Source organism: Paramormyrops kingsleyae, chromosome 23 (genome assembly GCF_048594095.1).
Source record: "Paramormyrops kingsleyae isolate MSU_618 chromosome 23, PKINGS_0.4, whole genome shotgun sequence".
In the NCBI taxonomy this organism is placed as follows: domain Eukaryota; kingdom Metazoa; phylum Chordata; class Actinopteri; order Osteoglossiformes; family Mormyridae; genus Paramormyrops; species Paramormyrops kingsleyae.
Window position 1 is genome coordinate 13,828,133 of NC_132819.1, and position 12,186 is coordinate 13,840,318.

Below are 12,186 nucleotides of genomic sequence, written 5' to 3' on the forward strand. Positions count from 1 at the left end.
ACCCCCCTCAGCCTCAGTACATTTTTGGACTGGGGGGGGGGATCAGAAATTCCCTGAGAAATGTGAGGCAACAGTACTAACCACTACACCACCATGCCATCCTATTAGTAATGATACTGTACATACAATAAATAAAGTTAGTTTTACACAATAGATTTGCACATGTGGGTCTCAATGCAAAAACAACTGGACTGTGCCCATGTTGGTTCAAAGGAAAACAGGTATGCCTAGACAAGGAAATGGTGTTCTGACAGTAAAGCAGTGTGATACCATTGTCCTTTGTTGTGTTCTTCACACACGGATGTGTAGATGGGCGACAGGAGTTCAGGAAGCACAAAAAAAAGTGCTAAAATACCATAATAATCCTACAGCCCATAACCCTATAGCGAAAATGTTTACATTGTGTTATTCCCATAATCAGAGGCGCGTTAACATGCTCAGAGGGCCCCCTGTAATTTTTTATGGGAAGGGGTTGGGGGGGCATGCTAAGATTTGTTTAAAAATGTCGGGTGGGGATCTCCAGACATGAAAATACAAGACTGGTTCATAACTGGTTCATTTAATCTTCAATTTGGGACGATCCTGTAAAATACAGGACATGCGGCAGCTTGAGGTTTTAAATATTATTAAACAAGGTTAATGAGGCCCATTTTTAATAGAGCCCCCTGGACTTCAGCCTGGGTAAGCCTGTGCATTAATGCACCCCTGCCCACAATGCGTGGCTAGTCTGTTTGGCATGTTAACAGTACATGTTTAGCAAATGGTCAGCTACTACAGCTACTACTGTACTTCCATTCTTGTGAAACATCTGCTGCCGGAACATGTCATTTTTAACCATCCTGCAATGTAATATTCCGATCCAGTAGATGGTGCTCTAATACGCATCGTACATTTTCAGGCGTTTCTCATCTAGATAGCATGAGCACATGCTGCCAGACGGCCACATGGTGAGAGCTGACACCAAAGCACCTTGCTTTCAGTTGCATCACTGATAGCTTTCTTGCATGTACGATAAAGTCGTCCTCACAGGCCGCATGTTTTTCACATTCCTCTCGAACATACCAAAGGCCTCAAATTCACCAGGCCATGCAGTGCGGAGCACTCCCTGACATGTACTATAATTTTCACACTGCGCAAAGGCCTGCCCTGTCATCACATACCTGTGTACACTGTAATTCCAGCTCTCAGCGCACTCACACCAGAAAATAACATCTGCACATTCTTCATTTTTCCTCCGTTTAAAGATAGCAGGCAAGTTATAACTGAGAGCGGAAGTAAAACTTTGGTAACACTTAAAGCAGTCATCATAATACATTATAAATAACTTCATAATGCATTATAATGCATTCATAAAGTATTATAAACATGGCTATAAATATTCATTAAAAGGCATACCACATAATAACCATGTTTATTATGCATTTTGAACATTTTATGAAGATCTCATCTATTTATGCCTTTTTATAAATAGTTATAGCCATCTCTGTAACACTTTATGAATGCATTATAATGCATCATACATGAGCAATTTAAGTAAAGTGTTACCAAAACTTTCAATAATTATGTCATTTTATTTTACTTTCCTGTGAAGTCTATTTAAGTGTCACAAGTGTGTGACCTGTATTTCTGTAAGTCCTATTTGAGTTAATTTAGTAGTAAAATAAAACAGTCCACACACTTTTGCATGCTGCATGACTGTGAGATTATACAGTCACAATATCAGAGAAAAGGTATAAACGTAAACATTGTCAGTACTTCTTGCTTTACTTCAAAAAATGTGCTTGTGAAGGGTAGACTGAATTAATTACAGGAAGACATTATATCACAGGTGATATATGTTACAAAGTGCCCTGCAGTGCAGTATGGGATATGTCTGTAATCCAAACCCTTCAGGTAATCACATGTCCATCTGCTACAGATGGCAATTATGAAATCCAGTTTTTCAACATCCAATGACCTTTACAGACCTAATTAACAGCTGTATTTATGGAACAAGCACTTCATTACTTCTTCCAAACTGGTGTCTGTTTAAGTATTTAATATAATTATTAATTATATAATAATATACAGTACAGAATAATATACATCTATAAAATTAAGGGAGAATGTTTTTCACCCTGCATAACTTTACCTAGAGATCTGCAATATGTACCATATAAAGATCGTGCACATTCCAACAGCTGAGCAATCTGCTGAATAAAACGCTACATAAAAAAATGCCAACAGCAATGTTCTTCAGCACTGGCGAAGCCGTGCGAGAATTTAGCTGATTTAGTTTAAACTAATGTTACGGCGCACAGCAAATTCCACAACGAAATGGGTTTTCCTATAAAAAAAAAAAAAGCCCCTCTCGTTGAACGTGGCACCATAAAGTGAAAAGTGCTGTGGGACCCTGTAAATAAGTAAATCGGGGGGCGGGGGGGGGGTGCAGCGAAAGGAGCCTCAGCAGAAGTAACGTGGCGGAGAAACAGAACTCATTACCGCGATCAAAAGGGGAACCCTGTGTGCGAATTAAAGCCCCCCGACGGGGGGGAGGTGTAAAACCCCAGAACCAGGGGCCAAAAAAATTGCTCTCATTAGAATGGCACAGCTGTTGCTGCAAGACCCATGGGGGGAAAAAACTGAGATGCATGTTAAATAAAAATAAAAATGCAGCTTTTAATAGGATGGGATATATCCTATAAGCCCAAACAGGGAGGATCAAAGAGGACATATGTCTTAAAATCAGAGAGGGTCCGCGCATAAATGAAACTGCAGAGACGTCCGCTTGTTTCCCCTCTCTCCCAGTTTTCACATTTTACTTTAGTTGCCTCAAGTATATTTGTTCATAAAAAGGGAAGTCAAAGCAATTATAATTAAGATCAAATGATATCAGTCGGGCAAAGTGTAGCACTAATGCTGGTGACTGCTGCCTAGCTGAGACCTGACTAACGGTTAGTCATGTCTTCTGGGGACACAAACTTTCATTCCATTCAGCCTCAGTCTGTTTTCTATTGTAAGCCTCAGAAGGGTTCCACAGAAACAAATTACCACTTACATCAAATTAATACAATAAAAATGCAAAAAGAAAAAGACCTTCACTTGACAATTGCAGAGTTACCGTAGGTATCAGCAGTTATAGGTCAACAGACAATAACCTGCTCAGGAAATATGCTGTATATGTCACAATGTAGTGTGACGCATCATTTTATTGTGCTATGTGCATGCAGGTTTTAAAAGGGATCAGTAGGAAACAAAGGGTTATACAACCACTCCTCGTTTAGCAACCAAGTTCTGGTTGATAATCAAAATGGTCACTAAGTGAAAATCACAGTAGCCAAGACATGACTGCCACTGTGCTTATAACTTTACTTAAGCACTCCTATGCAGTTTCTTTTATCATTCATGAAGTGGGCATTTTTAGCATCATTTTGTATATTCTCAGTCATGTGTCGCTTAACGATACGTTTTGCGAAATGTGTCGTTAGGCAATTTCGTTGTTGTGCGAATATCATAGAGCGTACTTAAACCAACCTAGATGGTATAGCATAGTACTCACCTACGGTACATGGTATAGCTGAAATAACAATAAAATGTATAGTAAAGTAAATACATAAAATAGTAACACAGTTATTATCATTATTAAGTATTATGCACTATGCATAACTGTATGTACTATACTCTTATACGACTGGCAGGACAGTAGGTTTGTTTACACCAGCATCACCACAAACACGGGACTAAAGTGTTGCACTATGACGTTATAACAGTTACGACGCCGCTAGAAGAATTTTCAGCTCAATTATAATCTTATGGGACCATTGTCATATATGCTGTCTGTCGTTGACTGAAACTTCGTTATGCGGCACATGACTCTACTTCAAAGATCTCTCCCACTTGGCATGCATTGTTGTCAGGCATGCAGAATTTGGTCGCAATTTTTTATTATCGTCATATTTACAAAGGGTCACAGGCTAATTGCTATAAAAGGAGCGGTTGTAGTTTCACATAAGAAGCAGCTACCTTAAAATACAAACCATGTTTTCACGCAACAAACATGACAACTGACTTAAAAGCCAACTCAAGCGAACTTCAAGCGAAAACAGCATGATAGACATTAACCTTCCTGTCCAGAAGCAGCAACGTTCTTTGTTGCTGCTACAACACTTGGTTAGATAAACATTCTCTGAGGATATTCAGATACACGCTGGATATGCCATACCTCAGGTAAAACAGGCTTGCAGTAGCCAGCCCCGAACATGAGGTTTTCCATAGACATGGCAGACGGATCGGTGCCATTCTCGAGGGAACCCTTCCCCAACCAGGAGCCTTTGCCTGATCGAGCAAAGCTGCAATGATAGGAGACCTAGTGTCAATTTGAATAACATAACACAAGTGTCGTCTATAGAGGTGTACTTATTATAAAGCAGATCAGATGTACATGTCTTTGAGGCTAGATAGATGGCCATGTATTGCACACGTATAACATATTTACATTTATTTGCCCAAAATATAATACTTGCACATGTGCACAACAGGGTTGCTCCTTTGTTAAACATTTTTCATTTTCGCATAATTTTCTAAGTCAATGATAGCTTTCTTTGCTTGTAAAATTATTGTATTTCTAAGCAGTAATCAGACACATTAGTTTCTTTACTCAACCCAGTCCTCCTGGTCCCCCTTTCACAGTCCACATTTTTGCTCTCTCTCAGCTGCCAAAACAACTATACCAGGTATTTGGTGTTTTTGATTGACTGGGAGCAGGGAGGCAGCAAAACACTGGACTGTCTGTGGATCCCTGAGGACTGGGTTGAGTAATACTGCAATAAGTCATATCAACAGTAGACACTTCATGCAATGTCAGGCAGAAGGCTGAGCCCATGCGCTTGTGTGGGTGTGGGCAGTACAGTCAAGGGAGTCACCTGATCAGCGGCTGATGCAGAGCGACCAGCGAGGCATGGATGGAGACGGAGGTGACGGAGAGGTGGAAGTAGTCAAACATGACTGGGACATGATGGTGCAGCCCCCTGCGGGGATGGAAATGCAGGCCGAGGGTACGGCTGCTGATAGGAGGGACGGCCCCCAGTTCATTCAGCCTGGAAACCACAGCACAGTGAAGCAATTAGGGCAGTCCAATGAATCAGAACTATCTGCTTACCAGCAAGGGCAGGTACAAATACACTATATTTCCAAAAGTATAGGGACACCTGCCTTTAAACACACATGAACTTTAATGACATCCCATTCTTAATACATAGGCTTTAATATGGAGTTGGCCCACCCTCTGCAGCTATAACAGCTTCAGCTCTTCTGGGAAGGCTGGGAATTTTTGATCCCTCCTCCACCAAACTTTACCCTTGGCACAATGCAGTCAGGCAAGTACTGTTCTCCTGGCAACCGCCAAACCCAGACTCATCCATCGGATTGCCAGACAGAGAAGCGTGATTCGTCACTCCAGAGAACACGTCTCCACTGCTCCAGAGTCCAGTGGCGTCGTGCTTTACACCACTGCATCCAACACTTTGCATTGGACTTGGTGATGTAAGGCTTGGATGCAGCTGCTCGGCCATAGAAGCCAATTCCATGGAGTTCTCTATACACTGTTCTTGAGCTAATCGGAAGGCCACGTGAAGTTTGGAGGTCTGTAGTTATTGACTCTGCAGAAAGTTGTCGACGTCTGCACACAGATTTTACGTGACCTACCACTTCGTGGCTGAGTTGCTGTTGTTCCCAGTTGCTTCCACTTTATAATACCACTAACAGTTGACTGTGGAATATTTAGTAGCGAGGAAAATTGGAATGGACTTGCCGAATGGACTTATTGCACAGGTTGCGTCCTATCACGGTATCACACTTGAATTCACTGAGCTCCTGAAAGCGACCCATTCTATCACAAATATTTGTAGAAGCAATCTGCATGCCTAGGTGCTTGATTTTATACACCTGTGGCTATGGAAGTGATTGGAACGCCTGAATTCAATGATTTGGAGGGGTGTCTCAATACATTTGGAAACATAGGGTATGTTAAGCTAGCCAAAACATCATTTGTAAAGACTATAATGCTTAATCGTGTCTATAAGACTTTTGCTCTCTCTGCCTATTCCTCTTTTCATAATATGAACAATCCATTATTGCTGGGAGAGATAATTCAATGGAGAAATACGGTAATAATGTATAAGTGCATAACATCTCATCCATGTGTATAATGTACTATACATCTAAGTCACTGCAGAAGGGCACTGCTCAAAATACCATGTGAAATCACAGCACAAGCGATGTGAAATTTCAGACAGGTATGTGAAAATCAGTAACTTGGCGGAAAACTGATACGGAGGCGAGTGATAGAAGCAGAGAGCGGCACTGACTGCTGCTCATTGTCGGTGAAATGCAGGTCCAGCTTTAAGTGAAAGTCCACTTCACTGAGGGCCTCTTCAACCTGCGATGACGAAAGACGCAGAGCGAAGAATGAACTTAAAGTAAAACGGAAAGACACTTTTCACCAGTCCCAAAAATAGCCAAACAAAAATTAAATAAAACTTAATAAAACATCCATACAAGATCAGGTTAAGAACATTAAGAGTGAACATAAATTAATGTGATTTAAATGTATCCAGTATCTATTTCAAATTCAGGCACAGACAGTATAAGACCTGCACCGAAGCTGTTAAGCTAACAGCAGAAACCGATGTCAGTCTGAAGCATTAAATCTCTCCTTTTCTTCCCTGTTCATTTACAGTACATCATGGTAAAAACCCTGAAGACGACTAATGAGAATATTCACTGTGAGAAGTGTCTCCTAACAGCTGATATGCTCTCCAGCTATAGTATAAATATATAATATTATATAATAAAAGTTCTAAAATTAGGCAAAGACAACAAAGTGACCATTTTTATGGCTTCCAAATTTTTGTTCCCTTTCCCAGACTAGGACTAAAAATTTATTTAATGGAATACTCATTGAAAATGATCATTTTAAGGCTTGACATCCATTCCTGACGCTTATGTCCTTGGGGAGTCACAATACGATAAATATTGTTATACTCATTAAAGTATTTTTCTAAATGGCTTCTGAGTAAATGTTAGATGGACTAGGAATGACCTTGTGAGGCAGTACAATTACAGCCTGTCAGGCCTGCTTTCTGTGACTCACGATGTAGCATTACCGCCAACATCGATAAATTTAGTTACGTTGCGTCTAAACAAAATTGAAAGGGCTCTCTGAGGCCAAGTCCTGCATAGCGCATTGAAGGATTCTGCTCATTCCCGTCATCGACGTGCAAGACGGGCAAAGTGAAGCTTCAGAATCTAATTAATTAGAAACACATTCAAGGTATTACACATCTTACATGTGCGATTCTTATTTAGAGGTTGCTTCTAGACTAATACGAGCTATGGCAAAAATAGTAGAAGACTTACTCTCTCTCCATCTAGGAGCAAATGAACTCTGAAGACCATGCAGTCATTCAACGCTATTTCCTCATTCCTGTACAGGATCTGAAATATCTTACTGAAAGCACTCCCATCGTGTACGCCTGCAGACAAAAAACTGCAGTCACCTAAGAGTGAGAAACAAAGAGAAACAGGACAACTGAATTAACAACAGTTACGTTTTCTAAAGCTGCAAACAGGTTATCTGAGTAGCATAATTGATTCACATTACACTAAAATGTTTAATAGTTAGTCAAATATAAAATGTGTTAAAATCAGTAACACTCTACTTAAAGTAGTCATCATAATGCATTATAATGCATTCATAAAATATTATAAACACGGCTATAACTGTTTATAAAAAGGCACATTATAGCCATGTTTATTATGCAGTATGATTGCTCTGTGAAGCTCTCATCTATAATATACTGTACTATAAATACCATAATCCATTATGATGGTCAGTATAAGCCAGATGAGAGCTTCATAGAGCATTCATAATGCATAATGTGGCATTATAAAGGTATCTACACATGGGTGCTTTAAGTAAAGTGTTATCAAAGAATCTTAACCTGCAAATTAATTTATTTGTTCAGCACAGTGTTTCCCAGGAGGTTCCTCTGACCCTCAGACAGTCCATGTTTTTGCTCCTTCCCAGCTCCCTGCCAGACAGTCCATGTTTTTGCTCCCTCCCAGCTCCCTGCCAGACAGTCTACCAGGAGCTGGGAGCTAGTTCCAGCATGAGAAACACTGGTTTAGCAGACAAGCTGATTTAGGGAGTATTTTACAGTATGAGATGGACACTCCCATTTTATCTGTTCATACAGTAAAATCTCTCATTATAGCAATGTCCTTCGTCCTCTGGTCACATGGTCATTGCCTTAACCACACCCCCTTGCTGAATCATGCGGTACTGCGGGAGAGACTATTCATCTGCTCATTCACTTGGAAACTCTGCAAAGCCTCTCAATTTATCTCTCAAGCTCTATAAAGCGTAATCAGCTTACAGACCGCCGTCGTAAGCTCTATCCTGAGCCATGCGCATAAACACATCACCAGAAATAAATTGTCCATCCTAATTTTTGCGGTGGTTAGCATATAATACAATAGCTGATTGATTAACACGAGTAAGGAATTTATAAAGATGTATATTAGCCTAAAAAATAAACCAGTGGTACAGCAGTCGATTTGTCGCTGCAACCTGATTGTGACACCTGGAAAGGTGACCATTAGTACCCCATCCAGCTACAGCTGGCATGTGTCAGGCATGTGTCAAGGAAGATTATCAATAATGTGCGTCTTGACCCGATGAGAACATGACAGGCATGCGCCACAGCGGTGTGCAACATGCGACGACGTGGGAGGAGCCAGAGAGAGAGAGAGCGACGTGCTGCAGCCCAGCTGCCTCATCGCTACATACACAAACCGCATACCTACTATAACTGTGTGCGAGGGGGCAGCCTCAAGACAGGCACTGCAGAGGAGCACTCATTGGGGGGGGGGGAGGGAGGGGCTTAGTGCATTCTCTGCAATAATGCCTCATTTGACTGTGGATGTCATTTCTACAAAAGAGTAAACAATTACTGATGCAATTCAATTAAGTCAGTTCTCATTAAATCCACTTATCCTCCATGAAGACTATAATACTCTCAAACCCTCGGATATTAATTAACGCAGCGCTGTCCCTGTTCTGCCTGTATGATTATGAATGAAAAAGTAAACAGTGTAACATTGGCCCAATCTCATCTAATTTTTTATTTAAGTGAAAAATGCAAAAGCACATTTTCGAATGCATTTCGTTCATAACGGGTCCGGGAGTCTGTGACACAGTGCATGATCGGTAGCTAAATGTGTAAACTGTAGGCCCGTAAAACATCCCAACAGATGTCATCTCACGTAAAAGGAGCAGCGGCGCGCACAGCACCCACATTTATGGTGGGAGGAGAACCCCTTTCGGATTCCAGAGAATCCAGTAAAACCACTTACTGTTTCAAATAAAACCCCACAGCGCCTATTATAGTCTGGAAGGTGCCTAAAACATGAAGCACTTCGGACGGCATCCGTGTGCAACATACAGGGAACTCAGCCGATTTCAGGAACATCAAAGCCAACAGCAGTATGTATGTCATCAATGAAAAGGCGGATTACAGAGGCATTCGCACAACCTCAGTGTTAGGAAAACTTCTACAGCTATTATAGCATCCAATTTGAGAGCAAGACAAGCTTTGGAGCAGTTTAAATTCTTTTAATCAGATGCTAAATTCTGCTTGCAAGGAAAGAATACTAGTCTGCAAGTCGTGATATGCCATAATTATGAATGTGATTTGCATGAAATACTCTGTGACTGTCTAAGACTACTTTACGTAGGCCATTTTATCATGAATATATATTTATCATAGATTCATACATTGGCAAATAATATTATAAACATGATAAAACATTCCACCCAAATTGTGGTCACTCTGTGACCTCATTTTGTGGTGTCCGCTGGGTGCTGGAAGAAAACCAGCCCTTCTGTTTATGCACCTCGACCTTTCACAGCTAGACAACGGCTGCAGTCCGTGCTGCTCTCACCTGTATATCCCGTTGTTGTTGCTATCAACCGGTGTGGTACACGAGAAGAGACCTTCAGCCCAGTACGGACCTGATAGAACCTGAGGGAATAAGATCGTAAGGTGATTCTCCAGCAAGAAATTCCACACCAGAAGAAAACCGAATCTACAACTCATTGTGCTCCTGAAAAGAGTATTTAACATCATCTTGTAATACTGTAACTTTGCTTTCATGCTTCTGAGAGTATTTGTACAATTAATTTGTGAGAAATGCACTCAGTGAAGTAAGAGAGTGTTACCAACTCCCTTATGGAACATAACTGCTGTTTATTGTAATATGCATATACCCAGTGAATACAGTATACCGATAACCAGCATTTCCCAGTCCTGCTGTGTGCTCTTTTTTGGCCTGTCTGAGCTCTTAGTAAATTTGCCGTGGTTAAAATGCCAAGTGAATTGCTGAAATTCAAAATGTGAATGACTGTGTGTGAGCTAATGGCGAGCTTCAATTCGGCAGCTGCGTGAATGAAAATCGGTGTTCAACTTAAATGTAAACAAATATTTATACAATTGTTCATTAACATCACGTACACAATTATGAATTGATGGAAACTCACCTGGTGCTACAAAAATTATGACATAAAAGATGCAAGATGTCCACTTGTATTAAATGATTTAAATGCATCATAAATATACATAATAAAAGAAGAAATAATGTAAAATACTAAAAATAATGGGGAAACAATAAAATAATAAATAATGTGTTAAAATAATAAATAATGTGATATGCAATTTACAAGGACTAATGGGGCACCATTATCCAGAGCTATCATCAGCAGTGGTCACTGCATTGTCCAGTTACAGATTTCTGTCAGCTGACAAGGTTACGGATATCGAGACGTATAAGAGCGTTCTTGGTAGCCCCGTTTGGCGGCCGTATCAATACTGTGTTGTAGCCCTATGTAAAACATACATAAATCAATTAAAATTTACACAGAATGCATCGGGACCATGTACCCATTAAGGAAAAAGCCGGCGGGGCCGTAAGTTCTTTTAGAAGTCAGATGTATAGTGATTTACCGCTGTTGATCCTAGAAAGTCGGTCTAATGCGCGTCCCACCTTGAACTCCTTAAGGGCAATACTGCTCGTTTTATTGCACAGCAGTGACTTCGTTTTCGTTTCTACAGTTCACGAATGCAAAGTGCATTTTTTTGAAGGGGTCGTGCTGTTTTAAAATAGCAGGTATTTTTCTCTACCCCTCTCAGCGAAACGAATTAGTGCCGCCACCGTGAGGTTTTTAGTTTGTGGAAACCCCTCCTGTTCATAAAATCGAATCTTGCAAAACCAGGTGTTTATTGAGCCAAAAGCCAGATACGATTCTATAACAGCTACCTCCCCTGCAGAAGTAACCCAGTGCATAAAAACGCCCTTTACTGGCACCGATAATAATGAGTTAATCTGTATGATTAAAACTGGCCGGACCTAGCGAAGGCTCTTCATAAATGGCAGACAGTTAAACATAGAATAAAAAAATAAGTTAGTCAAGCATCCAATGGAAGGTCAAATAGTTTTTTCTATATTGAGCTGTAATTTTCTTTGAGACAATGTACTGTTGTGAAAACGCACTATACAAATAAAATTGAATTTTAAAAATTTATTTCCATTGTGCAGTCAAACTGTAATCCGCCCACCCATCAAAATTACAGCATTTGTGCAGTGTTTAGGACCCATTTGATACGAAGAGCTATTACAGAGTCCTTCAGTACTTCCTGACACCGGCTCCTAAATATCCAGTTCTGTTTATCTACTGTTTGAAGTATTGCCTTTCATTTACTACGTATTTCATTTACTACTTTCCATTTCTTTTCCTAAGGTTTAACTGAGAAAAGAGGGAAAATATACACAGCAGTATCAAAAATGAAGATCCTGCAGTTTAAATGTTTAATAATTTAAAATTCCAGTTTCTGTGATTACCGGGTGGAAACACAATGTTCATCAGAAACTCTCAGCATACTGGACCTGGATCCCTCTCATCCCAAACCATTTGGGTTTCCTGGGGCCTGGAATCGATTCCATTTTCTAAATTTAGACCACAGGACCGATGCGACAAGCTGTAAAAATGCTGACACAAAATCAGATCCCTCTGGTGCAGTACAGTCAGCTCGCTGCTACCGTAGCTTGAAGACAAGACAGGTCAGATTTATTTGTCTTGTATCACAAAATTCT

At 40.4% G+C, this 12,186-nt stretch overlaps 1 protein-coding gene across 2 annotated transcripts in view; it reads right to left on the reverse strand.

Annotated features, from left to right (window-relative positions):
• The window catches only part of fam135b (family with sequence similarity 135 member B), a 42,094-nt gene that overhangs the window by 13,252 nt on the left and 16,656 nt on the right, over nt 1-12,186 (reverse strand). For both annotated transcript variants that reach the window (XM_023812063.2, XM_023812064.2), the window contains exons 3-7: nt 9,982-10,061; nt 7,396-7,535; nt 6,345-6,415; nt 4,902-5,075; nt 4,202-4,328 (exon numbers count right to left, since the gene is read on the reverse strand). In XM_023812063.2, the coding sequence (XP_023667831.1) occupies nt 4,202-4,328; nt 4,902-5,075; nt 6,345-6,415; nt 7,396-7,535; nt 9,982-10,061 (592 nt within the window). The remainder of the gene's footprint in view (nt 1-4,201; nt 4,329-4,901; nt 5,076-6,344; nt 6,416-7,395; nt 7,536-9,981; nt 10,062-12,186) is intronic.